A 19,563-nucleotide genomic window follows, 5' to 3' on the forward strand; every position below is an offset into this window, starting at 1 on the left:
TTCATATTTTACAGCAGTTTTAGGATAGAAATGTTAAAATACAGTCAGAAATAATCAGGCAAACTAATAACCTTTTGTTTAATTTCTCCATTTTTAATTGAAAATAGTCCTATAATTTAAATAATGTATTGTAATTAATTAGTAATGTGAGGGAACAAAAAACATTAATGATGTTTTGGATATTGCTATTGCTATTTGCCTGTTTCAAATAAATGTCATTGTGCTTGCTTTTAAGTAATGCCATATTTAAATATAAAAATGCTTGAATGCTATATGAGTGGAAAGTACCTAAAATGCATAGATGTAGGGTATGCACAACTGCATTTGACTTCCTTTGTTTATTTTGGTGTGAAAAAAAGAAAAAAAAAGTGAAATTTGTGTAGGAAAATCTGTGAAACGTAAGTGCATGTGCTTACTGTTTCTAACCAACAACAAAGGTCAACGAAGGGTGTCAAGAGAAATGGAGTGTTCTCTTCTAAACCATTAGAAAAAGATCTTAATAAGAAAAGGTATAATAAAAAGAAGAGAATTGCATATCTTGGAAAATCTGATTTCAGATTTTCAGAAGACACCTGATTTTCTTAGAGAGAGCGCATTTATTGAACAAAGACAGGGTAAGCCTTAAAATGTAATTATGTATCTGGCCCATGGAGCTTCCAGCTTAGCTGGCATATAGTGGTGTATTTAGCTATTGCCTCTGCAACATAGAAATAATAAATTGAAGAATGAGGACTGCCTTCAAAACTCTGAATAGTATTATTCCAGTCTGTTTATTGCTGTAGAGTAAGAATCCTTTTGGGGTATCATGAAATGACTGACTGAAAAAGATAAATTTGTATAGCGATATCCCGACGGATTTCACAAAGTCAGTCAAGGTTGCCAGCCAGTCGAAATAGTGTGGGCCGTGGGAGTGCATGAGCAGGCATAAGCTGTCCTCTGAGGGCGAAGACCCAGCTGTGGTGCACTGAACGCAAGGTGAACCCACCCCACCCAGGTAGGCTTGGTTGTTATCTGAACCGTAGGCCTAGGGGGCATGGTAGTGATCAGAGTAGACCCTGAGATAATATAATCGTAAAAGAGAATATTATATCCCTACCTGACTCCTCCAGAATCTAAAGGTAGACCTTTTACAGAAGTTGAGTAATATAAATAGAGGAAGTGGCTCGTGACTAAGACATAGTTATGTGGTCGCGGTAGAAACCACCCAGGAGGTGACGCGGCACAGGAGGCACACAGGGGTGAAGAGAAAGAGTTAAAACCACAAGCAGAGGTGAAAGTAATGAAGGCTACAGTGAAGAAGGGGAGAAGCGCTAGAAAACGACAACAGCGGAAGCGACGGAAGGTGATGGAAGAAATGGATTTGGAATTCCCCAAAAAGAAGTATAAAAGCCTGAGGAGTGAAGCGCCCCTCAGAGGCGGGAAAGACACACACCTGATACCCTAATGAGAGGCGATTCACAGCATCTCCAATATTGCTGGTTAAAGGCTACAGAGCTTTTTAGCTTAAGCTGATTTAAGTTTTATTTTATTTTATTTGCATTAACTGCTTTGCATTGTAATAAAAAAAATAAGTGTTTTAATCGTTACTTTTGTCTTCCATGAGACTTTACTTATAACTACAAACTAACCCTCAAAAAAGAACAACCACAAGGGAGTTTACGTCACTCCTGAAGAACTACAACCAAAAGATCCTTACCCTACTTTAATACTTATAGGGTGAAAGGTGAAGATAAAAGGTCACATCGACGAACAATATATATATATATATATATATATATATATATGTATGTATATTTTTTTATATATAAGAGCTTTCTTATCATTCAAACTCAATGCTGAACAAAAAACTAATGTCATTTTGTGGCATTTATATCAGCATCTTCTGCTTTAAGAATGATGTCACAAGTCAATGGAGCCAGCATGCCCATATGGTTACTATAGTTACCTAGAGTCACACCTACACAGCAGCATCCACACTCCCACACACAGCCACACCTACACACAAACAGTAAAGTGGCAAACAGATAATGTGCATCACTGGATACCGATTAGAAACCAGGAGTTTGCCTAATGACACAGTTGAATGAAGGACAACCGTGGAGTCTCCTAGAGAAGCTTTAAAGTCCCCTGCCAGCTCCGGTATAAATCGAGGGTCAACGATTAATGAGGTTATTTGTGGTGAGAGGCCTGTGTGCTCTGCAGTCCAACCCTCTCCAAGTCCATTAGACCCGGACTGCTCTAATGACAGATTACTGACAAACGACGCAGTTTGTTATCAAAGAAAAAGTATTAAGCTTAGGTGCACAATACAGTCATTCTTAATCTCCTAGCCATCTATTATCACTCTGAAATGGGAATGCTGTCCGTTCATATGAAATGTGAGCTGTCAATGCGCTGTGGCATGGACAAAGAGCCCCGTGATCAATCATGGAAGAGCTACCACCTTCTCATACACTAAAACAACCTGCCCAAACTAGCTGTTACACTGGAGCCACTGCAAGACAATATGAAGGAATATATTTTGCCAATTAATCGTAGCAAATAACAGGAAAAAATGTACGCAGTTAGTTGTTTTACCATGGGAGGCGCTACAGTGTTTCCTGGCGAGGGTTTGTTGTCTAAATAATGGCTGGCAATATATTCATTTTTATCCTCACTTTAATGCATATTTTGTCATTTGCATTAGATCATGAGTGTACAATCTGGGAGGCCAACTGAGTTCAGATCTGAACCAGGTAATCAAGGGCTCCAAAATCACCCCCTATACCCTTCAATAGGGCACTATTCGAAGGGGACAGTAATTTGTAGTGGTGTCCGAAACCATAGTGGACATTATCAAGGGCACTCATTCAATCCCACAATGCACCAATGCACTCAACGCTCAACGGCTAGAGAATACCCATAATGTACTGTGAGAGTCGCACGTCAAATTAATCTCCGCATCTGACCAGAAGATGGCGCCCGCAGCTGAATCATCCATCCATTTTCCAAATCACTGGTCAAATGTGGCTACTAGCGTAATATCATACAGTATAAATTCCTTTTGAATTGATTATTAACTTAATTAAATTTTATACATAGTTTCCATGACAGAGTTAAAGATAAATATTTTCATCTTACTACTGGAGCAGCCAGTTTGCTAAGTTTCAAATAATTATTAAAGCGCAAGAACAAACTCTGGAAAAGCGGCAGCCCTTCCGGCACAGTTTCCGAATTCGCTCACTCATTTTCATTCACTTCCTCAAGTGAACTATATTAGTGGACTAATGTAGGGAATAGTGAATGAGGGTATAGCGGGTGAAAGCCCAGGTCTTTAGAAGCAGGTTGGAGCTAAAATACGCAAAAACAGTGGCCCTCCAAAAACAGGTTTGGGCATCCATGGATTAGATAATACAGATATATGAAAAATAGTCCCATCAGCACATCTCCAATATATGCTGGATATTCTGTAAAACAAAACCATAATAATAATAATAATGTTTAAATATATTTATTTAATAAATACATATAAAAACAAATGAAAAAAAAAACATTTGGTGAATATATCTAATTACAAACCATGTAAATAAGTGTCATAAACATTCTGTTATTTTGTTCTCAGTTTCATTTTCATACACTTTCAGTTTGTTATTTTCAGTCACCTGTTCCTTTGTTTAGTTTCTCGCCACTTATTAGTTACTATGGAGATTCATTAATCATCACAGGTGTTTGTCATTATTTCCCTCATTTGCTTTGTATTTAATTTGCAGTCTTTTGAGTGTTCATTTGTCCGGTCACGTTTCCGCATAGTGGTTGGTATTGTTTGCTTGTCTTGTTTTGTATTACAAGTGGATTATTAAAGACGTTATACTTGATCTTCCTGCAACCGTTGGTTACAATAAGTCATTGCTTACATGTACAGTATTGTAACAATACTAATTACAGATAATAATAAAAATAATAAAAATTACAGAAAGGTCTGTTCTAATATAATATTACCATAGAATTTATAATGCATGATCACTGACGATCTCCTACTTATTATTTGACAATATTTACTAGTTTTTATGTTGCAAAACATTACAGATGAATGTGTTTTGAATAAATGAATCGCTGGGAGAGAATTTTAAGAAAGGATTCTTGGCTGCAAGGAAATGATTTTTTTGTTTTGTGAAATTAACATTTTCAATAAATTGATTTTAAACAGCCCATTAAATGGAAAACATATTTTTTTCCCCCATCTTTGTGATTGGTCTTTTCAAAAATCCAATATCTATATTCCTGGAAAACTTCACAATGCATTTCAAATGAGCCCAGGAACAATGCACCGAGGAAAGTGAACTTTTCTTCTGGTGGAGTCTTTTCAGTGATGAAACAGTAATGTGAGTGTTCAAACACAGCTGCATCCATACCCTGAGCCCTTGGTCTCTCTCTCACTCGCCCCTGGACACTTGCCTTTTATCTGCATACCCTCCATTACAAAGAAATGCACAGCTGTCACTCTGTTGCCCAGAAACCTAATACCTACGCAGACGCTTTTCAATCTCACAGTAGATGGGCAGTTCTGACCATGAGGTCATCTGGTCCGTGCACAAGATACATTTCCCAGACGCATTGAAGCCAGGCGGCCAAATCAACAATTTTGTTAGTGGCTAAATTTCATTTGGCACCATAAAGGGCTTTCATGAAAAGCTGTCATGAATAATAGAATAATGATGATCATATCATGAATCATACTGAAACCTAATACAACAACAGGCTGTCCAGGGTGATATAGCTAAATATATATATATATATATATATATATATATATATATATATAATAATGTAGATATAAAATTATTATTATTATTTTCCTTTTTGTGCATTTGCTCTGAAAAAGCATAAAATATTATTTTTTTATGTGAGAATCTGATTAAATTGTGCTGACCAAACAGCAAACCTGAATTAATAAAAAAAAAAAAAAAAAATTTAATTAATGCATATCGTTCACCAAATGAGCAGATCATAATTATATATATATATATTTTTTTTATAAAACGTTTTGAACGAAACATCTTCAGTGAACATTTCATAGAAATCATAGAATCATAGTTGAATCAATTTGAAATAGATAGTTTGTACTAATTTGAACTTTTCAACTCTAACACCATTCTTGTCACAAGATGAGGACAGATCATTAAACAAATATAATAAAACGCTCTTTAGGAAATGTTGTGGCCTAATATAAGTGCATTAAAATCCTCACAATATTCATAATGTTGTTTGTTATTTAAAAAGAAATTAGTGAATATATTCCCTACCCTCCAATTCTTGTAATACCAAATGTCCCTTAGAGGCTGGAGAATATTTGATAACATCAATCAGTCGCGCACTATGCATGACTGCCTTGCCTTGGTCAGTGTTTGATTTCTCAATTAAGTTGAAGTCACAAAACTCAACCAAACCTCTAACATCGCTGTCAAAAAGTCACTTCTCCAAATTACTTGCATTCTATCTGACTGAATCGGTCGTTGCTTGTCCCCAAATCTGTCTCCAGAGAAGAACAAAAGACATAAAACATTTATTTCAGCTTAATGTGAGTGCTTGTTTGTTGGCTTTAAAACAAACTAATTACTGCAGAAACTGTGTCCGCCTCTTGACTATATTTGTGTATATCAGGCACGGTTTTCAAGTCGCTGTTGGACATCACCGAGGTGCATAAGCACATTAGGAAGAAAACTAATTAAGGCTTTTCCACATCTTGGGCAAAAATACTGTCTGGAGACTGTCTTTCCCAATAACAGTAATGAGACGAAGAGATCTAGGGAGGCATGAGGAGCCTTCATTTTTTACAAAAGCCCCTCGCTGAAGCTGTGTATTCGGTCCTCTGGAAGAGTAGACATGCTCTGTTCTGACGGCGAGGTCTGTGTTCTCCATGCCTCCCCTCTTTGTTTCCCTGGCTGCTCGCTGTGATGCTCATTAGGATCCATAAACAATAGGAGCAGCTCCTCTAATGAGAGGCCTTCAAAACTGCCTGCCCATGGGAAGCTGTCCATGCCGCATCTGCCGCCACACCCGCCGAACATTGAATTCTCACCAGTTACGGCGGGTGTGATCAACCTAGCGGAAGCTCTTTGAGAAACTCACTTCACTTTCTTCCTAAGGATGCCATCATTTTTCTATGATGTTTAATTATTGTTCCGGTTGTAACTTGCAGTTCTAATAGAATGATTAATGAAGGTTCCATGGCTTCTAGATGTGAAGATTGCGAAAAACAGAGATTACAGCCATCTCAAACCAGGCTAGGTTTTCAGTGCATGGCACCGCAATTGTTGCACATCTAAGAGACAAAATGAAGATGCTTTCTTTAGACTAGTCCTATTATATTATAACTGCATTGTAGCAGGTAAGGCAACTTAAACGGTCATTATTTACTCACTCTCATATTGTTCCTTTTTTATTAATCCCAAAAAGAAAACATCATAACACTTTATTTTAGGGTCCAATTCTCACTATTAACTAGTTGCTTATTAGCATGCATATTACTAGGATATTGGCTGTGTATTAGTACTTGTAAAGCACATATTAATGCCTTATTTTGCATGACCATATTCTACATCACTTAATACCCAACTGCCTAACTAACTATTAATAAGCAGTAATTAGGAGTTTACTGAGGCAAAAGTTGTACTTAATAGTTAGTTAATAGTGAGAATTGGACCCTAATCTAAATATTGTCCATTTTTGGGTGAACTGTTTCTTTCTAATTCTGTCTGTATGCTGATACACCAGGTGCAGAAGTGCAAAAAATTTGAATGGGCGATACATTTTAGACCCGAGCACCTGTTTGACGGCTTTGTTTGTGGACCACGGGAAGGTTAAAACGAATGTTGCTCTGTGCTTTCCTCTCAACAGCATGCTTCAGAGATGAGGTGAATAACACTAAACTCACAGTTGTTACTCTACTGACACGGCTCTACATCGCAGCCACTCCACACCATCTGTCCCAGCCAGAGACAGACAAACAAATGAGGAGGCCTCCTAGCTACAGAGATCAACAATCACCTCCTTCAGCCTTTACAGCAATCTGCTGCACATCCATTGATGTTGCACTAAATGGTTTTCAATCGTCATAGATTCTCCCCACCTGGACCAAGTTTAAAAATAATCAGTTCAATACACCCTAAAACCATCAGCCTTCTGTGCTGTCTAAGCTTAGATAGGACACATCTTTTATAGCTGAAAAGGAGTTTTCAAAATGGAAATATCATGTTAGTCCTAAAGTAAGAGCAAGAAACTACTAGCATCTGACCTTTCAGACTGAAATGTAAAAAAAAAAAAAATAATAGAAAAATGTTTTTTAAAAGTCAGAAATGGTTAGAGGACATGTCATGATTCTTCCCTTAACCATCCAAAATAAATGAATAATATATAAATCAAGATTAATATATAGTTTCGAGATTAATCATATATATGTAACAGAGGCCAGCTAGTAAGAGAAGTAAGAGAGTAAACCTCACTCCCCTGGCCTCAAGAGGTGTACCAGCGACTGACACTAGAGACTCCAGTCTTTAGCATCCTTGTTACGGCGCCTGCCTCCCATGCCGGGTACAGGGGTTACATATACATATAAAATGTTTCTTTTTCCTTTTTAAATTATTAATCTTTCCTATTAATCAATGATTAATCTTTCATAACAACAAAGCATAGTGAACTTGAAACTACTGCAACACAAAAGATACAGTATGTAACAGTAATGTAACTGCATCATGGCATGACACAATCTAAGCCAATGAGAAGGTATTTAATAATATACATTTACGCAGAGGATTAAAAGGTGGGTGTGGCTATTTAGCAACCTTGCAGAGAAATAAACATTAAGAGATAGTTACATAAATAAACTGTACTTTCTTTCTTCTGTGGAACATAAAATATATATATTTTGTATCCATACGACAATGGAAGACAATAATCACCAAAACGGTTTAGTTACCAAAATTCTTCAGAATATCATTGTTTGTGTTCCTAAGAATAAATTAAGTCATTCGGGTTTGTAATGACAGGATAGAGTAAATAATGACAGTATTTACATTTTTATTTACAAAATACAGTGAAAGAAAACCTAGACCCTAATGCTGGCTTCTTAAGAATGCTGGCTCAAGAATTGGTATGCATTGCTGCCAGAACTGAGAACATATCGGTTATCTCTGGCTTCTCTTTCCTTTGTTCTTAAAACCTAAACAGATGTTAAAACCAAGGGGTTTGTGCTAGTGATCTAACAGATGCCCCTTCAGCTACTGTAACCCACAGGATACACGCAAGAATGTAAACCCTTGCTATAAAAACATATTTTCCGAATTCATTATCCGCAGTAATGTTTCCATATACACAGCAAAGGTAATTTCATACATCCATGATCAAGGGGAGTAAGAAAAATGACCGTGTTGAGAGAGCAACAACTTTTTTTTGTCGTTGCTTAAATCCTTTAATTTTCTTGATCAGAGGCACTACGGTCCAGCCGAGTCAAAGGAAGAGAAGACTGTTTTTGTTCTTTATCACCTAAAACCTCTAAACTCCTAGGAAAAGACAGTGACTTTTACAGGAGTTAGCCTATCAACAGGCCCCAGTCCTCCATCCTGTCAAAACAAGAAGACACAATGAAAGGATGGGTAAATAAAACACCTTGCTTGTTTTTGGCCCAGGGCCAAGATTAATAGGGTAAATATTATGGATGTTTGGCAGTACACATCAAGACTGTTACCTCAGTGGCCTTGTAATCAAAGAAACAAACCTATCAATATGTTTTTCCTCAAATATTTAACATTCCTCTTTCACTAACACTGAATCCCATACATTTTACATCAGCCCATTCTCATCCCAAGGCGTCATCTAACTGACGCTTTTGACCATGCGTCAACATGCCGAAGCACATGGTACCCCTTAAGCGTCAATATGAGACGCGCCTCCTAGTGGTCTAAACCTAACCCTACCCCAGACCTAAACCTACCCATAACGGAAGCATCATCTAACTGACGCTAAAGGGTGCCATGTGCGTCGGATTTATACGCATGGTCAAAAGCGTCAGTTAGGTGACGCCCGAGGATGAGCGTCTCATATTGACGCTTAAGGGGTACCATGTGCTTCGGCATGTTGACGCATGGTCAAAAGCGTCAGTTAGATAACGCCTTGGGATGAGAATGTGTTGTTTACATTGATGGAGACGGAGAGTAACTGACTGAAAAGCAGCAAAACATCTATATTTTTCAGTAGTGTAACAATACTGTAAAAAAAGAAGTAGTTTTGGCAGTAGCAAGATACTTTATCAACAACTAATGTGGCAAAACACTATTTGTCACTGCTCTACTGCAAGCAAATACAGTAAAAAAAATCTCTTCTGAACGGTCCTCTTTTACTCATGTCGCTGATTCATTGTGATTCATTGATTCGTTCAGAAATGAACTGGTTTAATACATGAATCACAGATTAATTTGAGCCCATAATGTAGCTAATATATACTAAATACTACTTTTATTCCTATATTTATGATTTAGTTCTATAAATTAAGAGTCATTTAATTTATATATTGAATTTAAATGTACATATAAATATAAATAAAGCACATTATAGGATTTTTTTAATGCATATTTTGCTATGCACATAAAATGCTGGACTTCGTTTACTGGACCATGTCTGAACGAATGTAAATATTACCTTCTTAACAGCTTCTACATATTGAGCTACTTTTTTATATTAACTAGTATAGTTATCTACTTTTCTAAAAGGGTGTCTTGACTGTAGTATAACACTTTGGCCTGGCTGTGATTCAGGTGAAAGGAAAGACGGATGACGAGAACAATGAAAGCACAGGAAAAGCAATCAAAGGTGAGGAGGCAATCACAGTGGCGACATCAGACTCTCCATATTCAACTGAATTGCTTACTATGGGAGCAATTGATTATGTCAACAGCCACATGGCTTTGTACTGGTTAACTGTTGGCAGGAAATGAATTACCGCATGGTGGAAACACTCTGAATGCCCCGAGTCTCTTTCTACGATTTCATACAAGTAGCAAATCAAATGTCAAGGCCATGTATTACTACATTTGCAATCTGTGACTAGATTTATGGATACAAACATGCAAATTAAAAGTCAAAACACACAGAAGTTTTAAACACAGCAGAGAGAACGCAGATTCATCCCCCCTTGAGAAAACTGGCATGCCACAACAATGCAATGGATCAAGCTTGCCAATAAACTGACCACAACTCTCAAAAAAAGCATCTTGGCAGAAAATATTTGTGCTTGAAATATGATACTTTCTTGCAACATGCCCAGCTGTTTTGATGCCTATGAGAGAAAAGATGTGGATGGGTTTAGTTTAGAGCTCGGGAACGATTAGTAATGAGAGCTAGAATGCCATACACATTTGCAATGAATGGTGGTCTGTGAGTAAAGCATATGCTGCCAGCAGCCATATCACCCTGTAGCCCAAGACTGGTTGCCCACTGAAGCTAAGCAGGGCTGAGCCTGGTTAGTACCTGGATGGGAGACCTTCTGAGAAACCCAGGTTGCTGCTGGAAGAGGTGTTAGTGAGGCCAGCAGGGGGTGCTCACCCTGTGGTCTGTGTGGGTCCTAACGCCCCAGAATAGTGACGGGGACACTATACTATCAAAGAGCACCGTCCTTCGGATGAGACGTTAAACCGAGGTCCTGACTCTCTGTGGTCATTAAAAATCCCAGGATGTCTTTCGAAAGAGTAGGGGTGTAACCCCGGCATCCTGGCCAAATTTGCCCAGTGGCCTCTGTCCATCATGGCCTCCTAATAATCCCCATATATATATATATGTACACTGATTGGCTTCATCACTCTGTCTCCTCTCCACCAGTAAGCTGGTGTGTGGTGAGCGTTCTGGCGCACTATGGCTGCCGTCGCATCATCCAAGTGGATGCTGCACATTGGTGGTGGTTGAGGAGATTCCCCCTTCCATGTGAAGCGCTTTGAGTGCCTAGAAAAGCGCTATATAAATGTAATGAATTATTATTATTATTATTATGTATGAAGGCTGTAAAATCTCTGCAGTTTAAATTAGAATCAGGTTTGTCTGATCTTATTACATCAGCACGCCTTTGGCAGAATCAGATGGAATACTGCGTTTGATAAGCAGTGGGAGACATACAAGCAGCCTTCTTGTCCAAACTTAAAACACTCAACCGGACAGGAAACAGTGAGAAGGAAGATATTTTTAGATTTCAAATGAAAATTAAGACCGAAAGTGCTAAAAATATTCATATCACACTGCTTTATTTGGACTTCAAGCCATGTCTATAATTCAAAGCTACTGTCTTTGTATTTGCTCTTGACCCCCAACCCTTCCTGCACTCACTCTTTTGTCTCTTCTCAGGTTATTATTCTTTATATTTAGGGCAGTGCTTGTAGGGTTTCGAGAATGTTCTTTTTTTGAACATGAACTCACAGGCTCCCAACTAAAAGAACCATGGGTCTTCCACAGGCAAGTGATTAATAATTAACATCAGTTAAAAATAGGTTTTCAAAATCCCACTAAGAACACTTGAATTAATGTGAGTAGTGTCATAGTTATTTTATTATTTTATTGTATTTTTCCCCCCAGAATAATAAAATCCAAATAGACTTTAACATTGTGATGGACTACATCACAATATTCTCTTGCATTGCAATCTATACCGGTCAAATGTTTGGGGTTGGTTTTACAATTTAAAATAACTGTTTTCTATTTAAATATATGTCGAAATGTAATTTATTCCTGTGATGGAAAAAAACAGATTTTTCAGCATCATTACTCTAGTCTTTAGCAGCACATGATCCTTCAGAAATCATTCTGATATCCCGACCTTTTGAAGCTTTGCTTTTTGCATTAATTTGGCATAACAAAATTAGAAAAAAACTTTTACCTCATCTCATCTTGACATTCACTAAAGTTGTTGACTCTAAATGGATAAAGCTGTGAAAATAATCCTATCATTTTTCTTCTTGCCGCAAATAGACAGAAACTGTAACCTTGTGAAAGTGCTCTTGTTTGAACACAGTGTGGTAAGGAACTCAAAGTATGCGCAGACTTTGTTTTTGGTGGTTTTAACCGGAAATCTACTCTAAATTCCTTGAAGTGGGGTACAATAAAGTTGAATCTTAGATACGTCTATGGGCTGCAACATCTGAATGTTATTACCATTACAAAAGCCTACAAAATAGCTAGACCATGTTTAAAGTTCAGCAAAATGCATGATATTATATTACAAATATAATTTTTATAAGACTAAAATTCTAGCAATCAAAAGTGTATGCATCATGCAAAATAACCAACAGTGGTGCATTCAAATACAGCAGTCTATAATATAACAGTCACTTTTCGATGATGTCATGACCATTGCTAGCTACGCATTACATCATAACAGATGAGTCATTCAATGGGATTAAGGGATTTTCAAGCTTCAACTTAAAGGTGAAGGGTGTAATTTCTGCGCCCCTGTAGACACCAAACAGAACTGCAATCTGTTTGTTTCAGCCAAGGAAGTCTATAATAATTGGAGAAAGCTATGCATTAGCGTTCCCATTCATCTCAATGTCAGTTTCTCAGCTAGCACAGGCTCCCCTGAATGTGCAGTATGTGATTTGAAATCAGTAATCTTTACTCCTGTGCACTCAATATTGGCTGGGCACTTAAGTTCTGTATTTAATGCTTCAAAATTCAACCATGTCTCAACTAGGCATGTGAGGGTGTCGAATTTTCATGTTGCAATAATTGCTGAAGCAGGTATACGATGGTATAGGTATAAGAATTCACGGTTTACGGTATTATCATGATATTGAAACCAGTTACAAGTTGCTGCATGTCTGCTGTTCCATTAGCGCCATCTGCTTTCAGAACCTCGAGCAGGACTCGAACCGGCGTCTCCAGCATGTGAGGCGGGCACGCTAACAAGAATGCTAAAAACTGCAGACTCTAGCATCAGTCACTAGTGCACCTCTGGAGGCCAGGGGAGTGAGGTTTACTCATACAGCTCTTACTAGCTAGCCTCTGTTACACTCACCCCCATAAACCTCACTCCCACCCGGGTCACGGCACCAGTGTAACCCCTCCGGTTCTACTAGCCTCGCTCCGAGCGGGACTCAAACCAATGTTTCCGTCATGGGAGGCGGGCGCGATAGCAATGATGCTAAAGACTGTAGACTCTAACATCAGTCACTAGTGCACCTCTTGAGGCCAGGAGAGTGAGGTTTACCCGCACAGCTCTTACTGGCGGGCCTTCGTTACACTCACTCCCCTAAACCTCTCTCCCATCCAGGTCACGGCACCAGTGTAACCCCTCCGGTTCTACTCGCCCCGAAACGAGCGGAACTCAAACCGGCTTCTCCGGCATGGGAGGCTGGAGCGTTAAAAAGGATGCTTAAGTCTACCGTCTCTAGCATCAGTCGCTAGTGCGCCTCTTGAGGCCAGGGGAGTGAGGTTTACCTGCACAGCTCTTACTAGCTGGCCTCTCTTACACTTGTTTACATCAGAGTGTGAATACCTGAATACAGCAGACGCAGAATACAGCGGTGTCGTTTTAACCAGTTGATGGGAGAAGTATTCTTAAAATGCGTTCTAAAAATTTGAATAATTCATAATAAATAATTACTGTATTTTGAAGTGCCCACGATAATAATATCATGCATGTTCATTATCATGTTATATCATACTACTGTATCGTATATCGGCACGTCTAGTCTCAACAATACAAAAACCTACTGTAGCTCGATTATAATTTCTGCATTTAATGAATTTAAATGTATTGACTCATCCAATGCAATGAGTTTTGGGCGTGTACTTATTTGAGAAATAGCAGATGGGCAGAGTGTTTGTATGTTGTGTGAAAAGAGTAATTATTTTTACAATTCTGTTTAGTGCCATTAGGGGTATAGAAATGACACACTTACACGTTCCACAATTCAAGTAGAGCGAGCAAGGCAGACAGTAAGAGAGGAAAAAAGTTGTGTTTCTGGTTTAAATGTGGGGGGTGTAAGACAATGTTTATACTCCTCGAAGTTGCCTCTCAGCCTGCGACTTTAGGAGGCCCTTCTACTTGAATCAGGAGAAATCCTTTCAGAGATGGGCTGCAGGGATCAGAGGGTGGCTTTTCAGCATGACAAAACCAAACCCATTTCCCTCCTTTTTTTTTTCTTTTTTTCCCTCCAACACTCTACAGGATGCCTTCGGAGCTTACACAATGCAAATCAGTCTGAGCCCCTTTCAGAGAGTGATTAATATGCATAGACGGCCCATCTTTATCAAACAGCAAAAAATGGAAAACAACTGGAGAACATTTGGGATGATTGGATTTCAGTCAGCTTGCGCAAAATACAATTAATACATTTTACAACAAGGAGTCACAGTGTGAACAGTATAGAAAGCATTAATGTTTTTTTTTTTTATTTATTTTTTTTTATGGAAAAATATCCAGAGATCCTACAGCATGGGGGCAAATCTTCGGACCAGATCACAATTCCTTTCAGCTCTGATTTGACGCTTATGTTTTCATTGGCCATAATCTTAGTAAAGCAATACCACTATAAAATTCACCCTGTAATGTCCATACAGAAGGACTCTGAGTCTTTTTTTCTGAGAGGAGAGGTTCAGAGGTGGACCCCTACCCATAGAGATAACGTATCTGGTCAATTTTAATAAGACTTTTAAGAGTGATAAATGAAACATATTATAACAAATCATTATTCAGCAGGCATACATTGAGGCCTTGAGTTGAAATCAGTTGATTTAATTATGGTATGCCTGTGAACCACTATATATATATATATATATTTGTCACGGTTACTGTAACTCAGCCAAAAGATGGAAAGTGGAGAGCAGAGAATATTAGCTTTGAACTTGCCACAGAAAAAGGAGTTCCAGATGTTCACCATCTTGCAATTGTTTCTTTATTTTTCTTCAAGTGTTAACTAATCTTCTACTTTGCCCTCCTCTTGAGGTCAGGGGCATGTGCAATATTTAAAGCTCACCAAACTTCATTTATTTCTTTTTAAAGTAGGCTACTTCAGAGGCTGAATTTTAAAGGGTTAGTTCACCCCAAAATGAAAATTCTGTCAGTAATTACTTACCCTCATGTTGTTCCAACCCCGTAAGACTTTCGTTCATCTTCGGAACACAAATTAAGATATTTTTGATTAAATCTGAGAGCTGGATCACTCCTCCATAGGCTTCTTAAGGGATAGAAACTGGCTGGCCCAAAAGTTATGAAAGACATCGTTAAAATAGTCCAAGTGACTACAGTGGCTCAATCTTAAGTTTATCAAGCGACGAGAATACTTTTTGTGCGCAAAAAAATAAATAAAAAAATAAATAAAAAAAATAACGACTTTATTCAACTATTAATTTCCTTCTCTGTTGGCCTCGAGATTTCACGTAGTGGAATTGTGCAACGTTTTTTTGTGTTGTACGTCAGACACAGGCTCACTATTGGCCGACGCTGGTCATGTGTGTGATGCGTGTAACGTACAACCTAGAAGCTTTGCGCAGTTTTACGTGAAATCTCGAGGCCAACAGAGAAGGAAATGAATAGTTGAATAAAGTCGTTATTTATTTATTTTTATTTTTTTGCGCATAAAAAGTATTCTCGTTGCTTGATAAACTTAAGATTGAGCCACTGTAGTCACTTGGACTATTTTAACGATGTCTTTCATAACTTTTGGGCCGGCAAGTTTCGATCCCTTAAGAAGCCTATGGAGGAGTGATCCAGCTCTCAGATTTAATAAAAAATATCTTAATTTGTGTTCCGAAGATGAACGAAAGTCTTACAGGGTTGGAACAACATGAGGGTGAGTAATTACTGACAGAATTTTCATTTTTGGGTGAACTAACCCTTTAAGACTCCCTATTTGGCTCTTTATACTTTTAATATGCTGAAGCACACCCTGAAGAAACAGTTAGTTGTGAAGTGGGTTTATGGATATTTATCTGTATTCTGCACACACAAACAGCTCTCTGTCAACATCAACATGTCAGCACCATCCACCAGTATGTGCCTCTAGTCTACACTACAACAATCCCTTAGTGATATGTAAAGATAAGGAGTGGCATAGAGGGAGAGAAAAAAAAGAATGACAGATGCAGGTGTTCAGTACCGTTACACCTCAAAACAGCATTGTTTAAATCCACACATGCGCCCAACACTATAACTGTACAGTAAATAAAAGTCAAACAAACTAGTCATTAATGGTAAATTCATAAACTCAATCATTCTTCAAATAGGACACAGGTTTTAAAAAAATGGACTGAACTGTACAGAACTGCACTATTTAACATCCTGCCCTAATTACACACAAATTAAGGACACCTTCTATAACACGCCAAACACACCAGGACAAAGTCCCACAGCTGGCTGCTAGGAGGAACCTCAAACCTGCTGCGAGGTTTGTGAAGTCCTGCCATGACAAAAGGGCAACCAGTGGGACAGGACCACCGACTGAAAAATAACATCATCCCTGTGCATCATGCATACAAATCATAAACACACATAACACTAATGGCTACAACTGTACAACCCCATTCCATTTCACCATGCACTTGACTAAATATATAATGGACTTACATTGTACATTATATTATACTATATTGTAAAATCTATATTCCATATCTGTCACAAAACCACTGCACTATGTAGGTACTGAATGTTGTTGTTGTTGTTGTTGATGATGTCTATAAACATCTAGGCAAATATTATGATAAATGACTGCCACATTATTATTTTTAAATGCTGTGCATATGTGTGCAAATATCTATATGCATAATGCCAATCATTTGGCAATGTAAAGCTTCTGTTTTGCCATGAGAAAGAGAGGGGGGAGGTTGGGGGAGGAGGGAAGGGGGAGGGGTGACAATATAATTCATTCCCGCCCAAGCCTTAGTGTCTGATTGGCTGGAAATGATCATCCATGCTTTCAAAACATTTACAGATTTTCATTCTTCTTTATGCATGCACTCATAAATTAAACTTTCACTTGGTTTTCTAATTGGTTGCCTGGCCTGCTTATAAACAGCCTGGATATTTCATTATACATGCATGAGAACTGTAACTTCAGTCTTTAAAGGGACAGTTCACCCATTTACTCATCCTCATGTTATTTCAAACCCGTTTGACTTAGGCTGCAGTAGGACACAAAAGGGGAGGTTAGGAATTTTTTTTTTGTGACCTGACAGCCTCAGTCACCGTTCACTGACATTGCATATTTTTCCATACAATAAGATTGAATAGTGACTGAGACTTTTACTCTGCCTCACATTTCCTTATGGTTCCATTGAAGAAAGTAAGCTGGTTTGGAACAAGTTGAGGGTGAATCAATAACATAATTTTCAAAATGTTTTTATTGAACTATAATAACAAGGATACTCATCCAAGGGTAATGCAGAGATGTTCAAGTCGCTCAAGTTAACACGAGCGCTCTCAGCTGCGCCTCAGCACCACTGCGACCATCCCGAATATAAACACACAAACACACATTAAAATACCAAAGAATAAACTTCAACCGGCTATTGAGAAGGCTTGATGGTGATATGTTTACACAACACACCAGCTGGTTGTTTTTTTCTGTCTCCCCAACACAAATTTCAAAGGAGCCAGTGCGCAGTAATGTCCACCCAACCATACAAACAACACGATTTCACGCACTTAGGATGTCAATAATCACCCCTTAAAAGTATTACTCTTTTTACGCAGAGATACGAGACTTCACATCCCACATAACTGGAGCCAGTTTGGAAACATGTACCAGTTTGGCAGGGATGATAATAATAACAGAGTTTGTTTTATGAAACGGACGGCTAGATATAAACCGAGGCAGTTCGTAAAGCTGTATCACTGAATGAACCAGCGCGAACTACCTTGCATCCTCATCCTTACGCGCACTATAACTGTTATGTGCTGTGGAGACAACGCACCGGGATAGCGGGGGAAACAAGGATGCGAAAGGATACAGTCTAACAGTGCAACTGAAACAAGTGCATCTTACCTGCATAACCAAAGAAAAGCAGTGTCCAAATGAGATCCCTTATCTGAAGCATTGCAATCTCTTCCAAAGGTAGGCTCCGTGTAGAATATGTAAGGAGAGTTTGGTTCAGTAATTATCTAAATGACTACGATGCTTTGTCCCTGTTTCAGGTTGCTGTGATATCATGAATTGGTTCTCAGCCGTTGACACAGAATGCGCTCCGAGCGGCACAGCGAATGAGTGACAAGAGTCGCAGCACACGCAACACGAATTCATCCGCCGGCGAGAGCGTATGGAGCGCGCTGGATACACAGGCATAAACTAGTGCGCGCACTTTATTCGCTGTGGTGCCGCTGCAAATCACAAACAGCAGATGGTGCGCTCGGAAAACCTCGTCATGGACTGCCGGGGTTATTTGGATTAAGAATTCTTATGAACTTGACAATGGTTACCGGTATTCAAATGCGGGTTTTGTTTCCCCTAACCAGACTAATTTAATGAGATATAATGAGCGAATGTATGCTGCTGTTAGTACTATTTTTAATCACAATATGTTCACCTAAGCATCCTCAAGCAACTGCAACAAGAAAAAAATAGGTCAAAAAATTGAATGCAACGCAACCTATTTCGCTCTTAAATTTGATTTACTGCATATACTGCATTTTTGTTTTTATAAGAATAATAAAAAATAGCCTACGTTCAAAATATTGCGTGGAAGTTTGACAAATTGATTTTAAGCTGGTGCTTAAACTTTATTAATTTTTGATTGTGAAAATATAGAGATAGTTCGCACAAAAATAATTTAAAAAAAAAAAGGAAATTCTGTCATAATTGACTCACTCATGTTGTTACAAACCCATACGACTTTCTTTCTTATTTCTGTAAAACATAAAAGAAAATATTTTGATGAAAAAAAATCTGAATAGTCTGGGCAGTAGAATCTTGAGAAAATGAACAGGCCTATATTTAAACAATTACTATTATATTATATTATTTAATGAGGCCAATTAAAAAAGAAAATTGGCTAACTGATTAACTCAACCAAGAGTATGACATTTATTTTGATTTAATATTTAATCTCATTTGAATTTTCTTTCTTTCTTTCTTTCTTTCTTTCTTTCTTTCTTTCTTTCTTTCTTTCTTTCTTTCTTTCTTTCTTTCTTTCTTTCTTTCATACATGAGTCTGAAGAAATCTAAAGACTCAATGTTCTTATTGTTGGATTCAGATCTCTTTTTGGTGATAGAGGTGAAAGTAAAGATAGATGGTTTGTGATTTGCCAATGTCCTGATTTTGTCCCGTGAAAAGGTCAATAACAATAATTCCCTACAGACAAGACAGGAGTTGCATGAGGAGAGCATTGTTTCGGACTTATCTCAGTAATTTGTAGCCGAGTGTGAAACTACATTCCATGAACTGTCAGATGTTAGAGAGAGGAGGGCTCCTCCATCTCCGTTTTCAATCAGAATTCTACCCGGCGAGGTGAAAGCATTGCAAATTATTCCACACACTGCTATGGTGGATCAACATACACTATGGAATGAGCCTTTTAAGGATAGGGAACTTAAATTGCCCATCTGCACGCTA

General features: G+C 38.2%; 1 protein-coding gene across 13 annotated transcripts in view; it reads right to left on the bottom strand.

Moving 5' to 3' along the window:
- ncam1a (neural cell adhesion molecule 1a) overlaps positions 1-18,402 on the bottom strand; it is a 262,010-nt gene extending 243,608 nt beyond the window's left edge. For 3 of the 13 annotated variants that reach the window (XM_056263047.1, XM_056263046.1, XM_056263050.1), the window contains exon 1: positions 18,000-18,398. In XM_056263047.1, coding sequence (XP_056119022.1) covers positions 18,000-18,051 — 52 coding nt within the window. In that variant the 5' untranslated portion in view covers positions 18,052-18,398. Of the gene's footprint in view, positions 1-17,999 lie in introns of all 13 variants that reach the window. The other 10 variants (XM_056263045.1, XM_056263049.1, XM_056263057.1 and 7 more) reach the window with 8 other exon arrangements.
- Positions 18,403-19,563: the final 1,161 nt, after the last annotated feature.

The sequence above is a fragment of the Rhinichthys klamathensis genome, unplaced genomic scaffold, assembly GCF_029890125.1.
Source record: "Rhinichthys klamathensis goyatoka isolate OS25496 unplaced genomic scaffold, OSU_Roscu_1.1 h1tg000197l_1, whole genome shotgun sequence".
Lineage (NCBI taxonomy): Eukaryota > Metazoa > Chordata > Actinopteri > Cypriniformes > Leuciscidae > Rhinichthys > Rhinichthys klamathensis.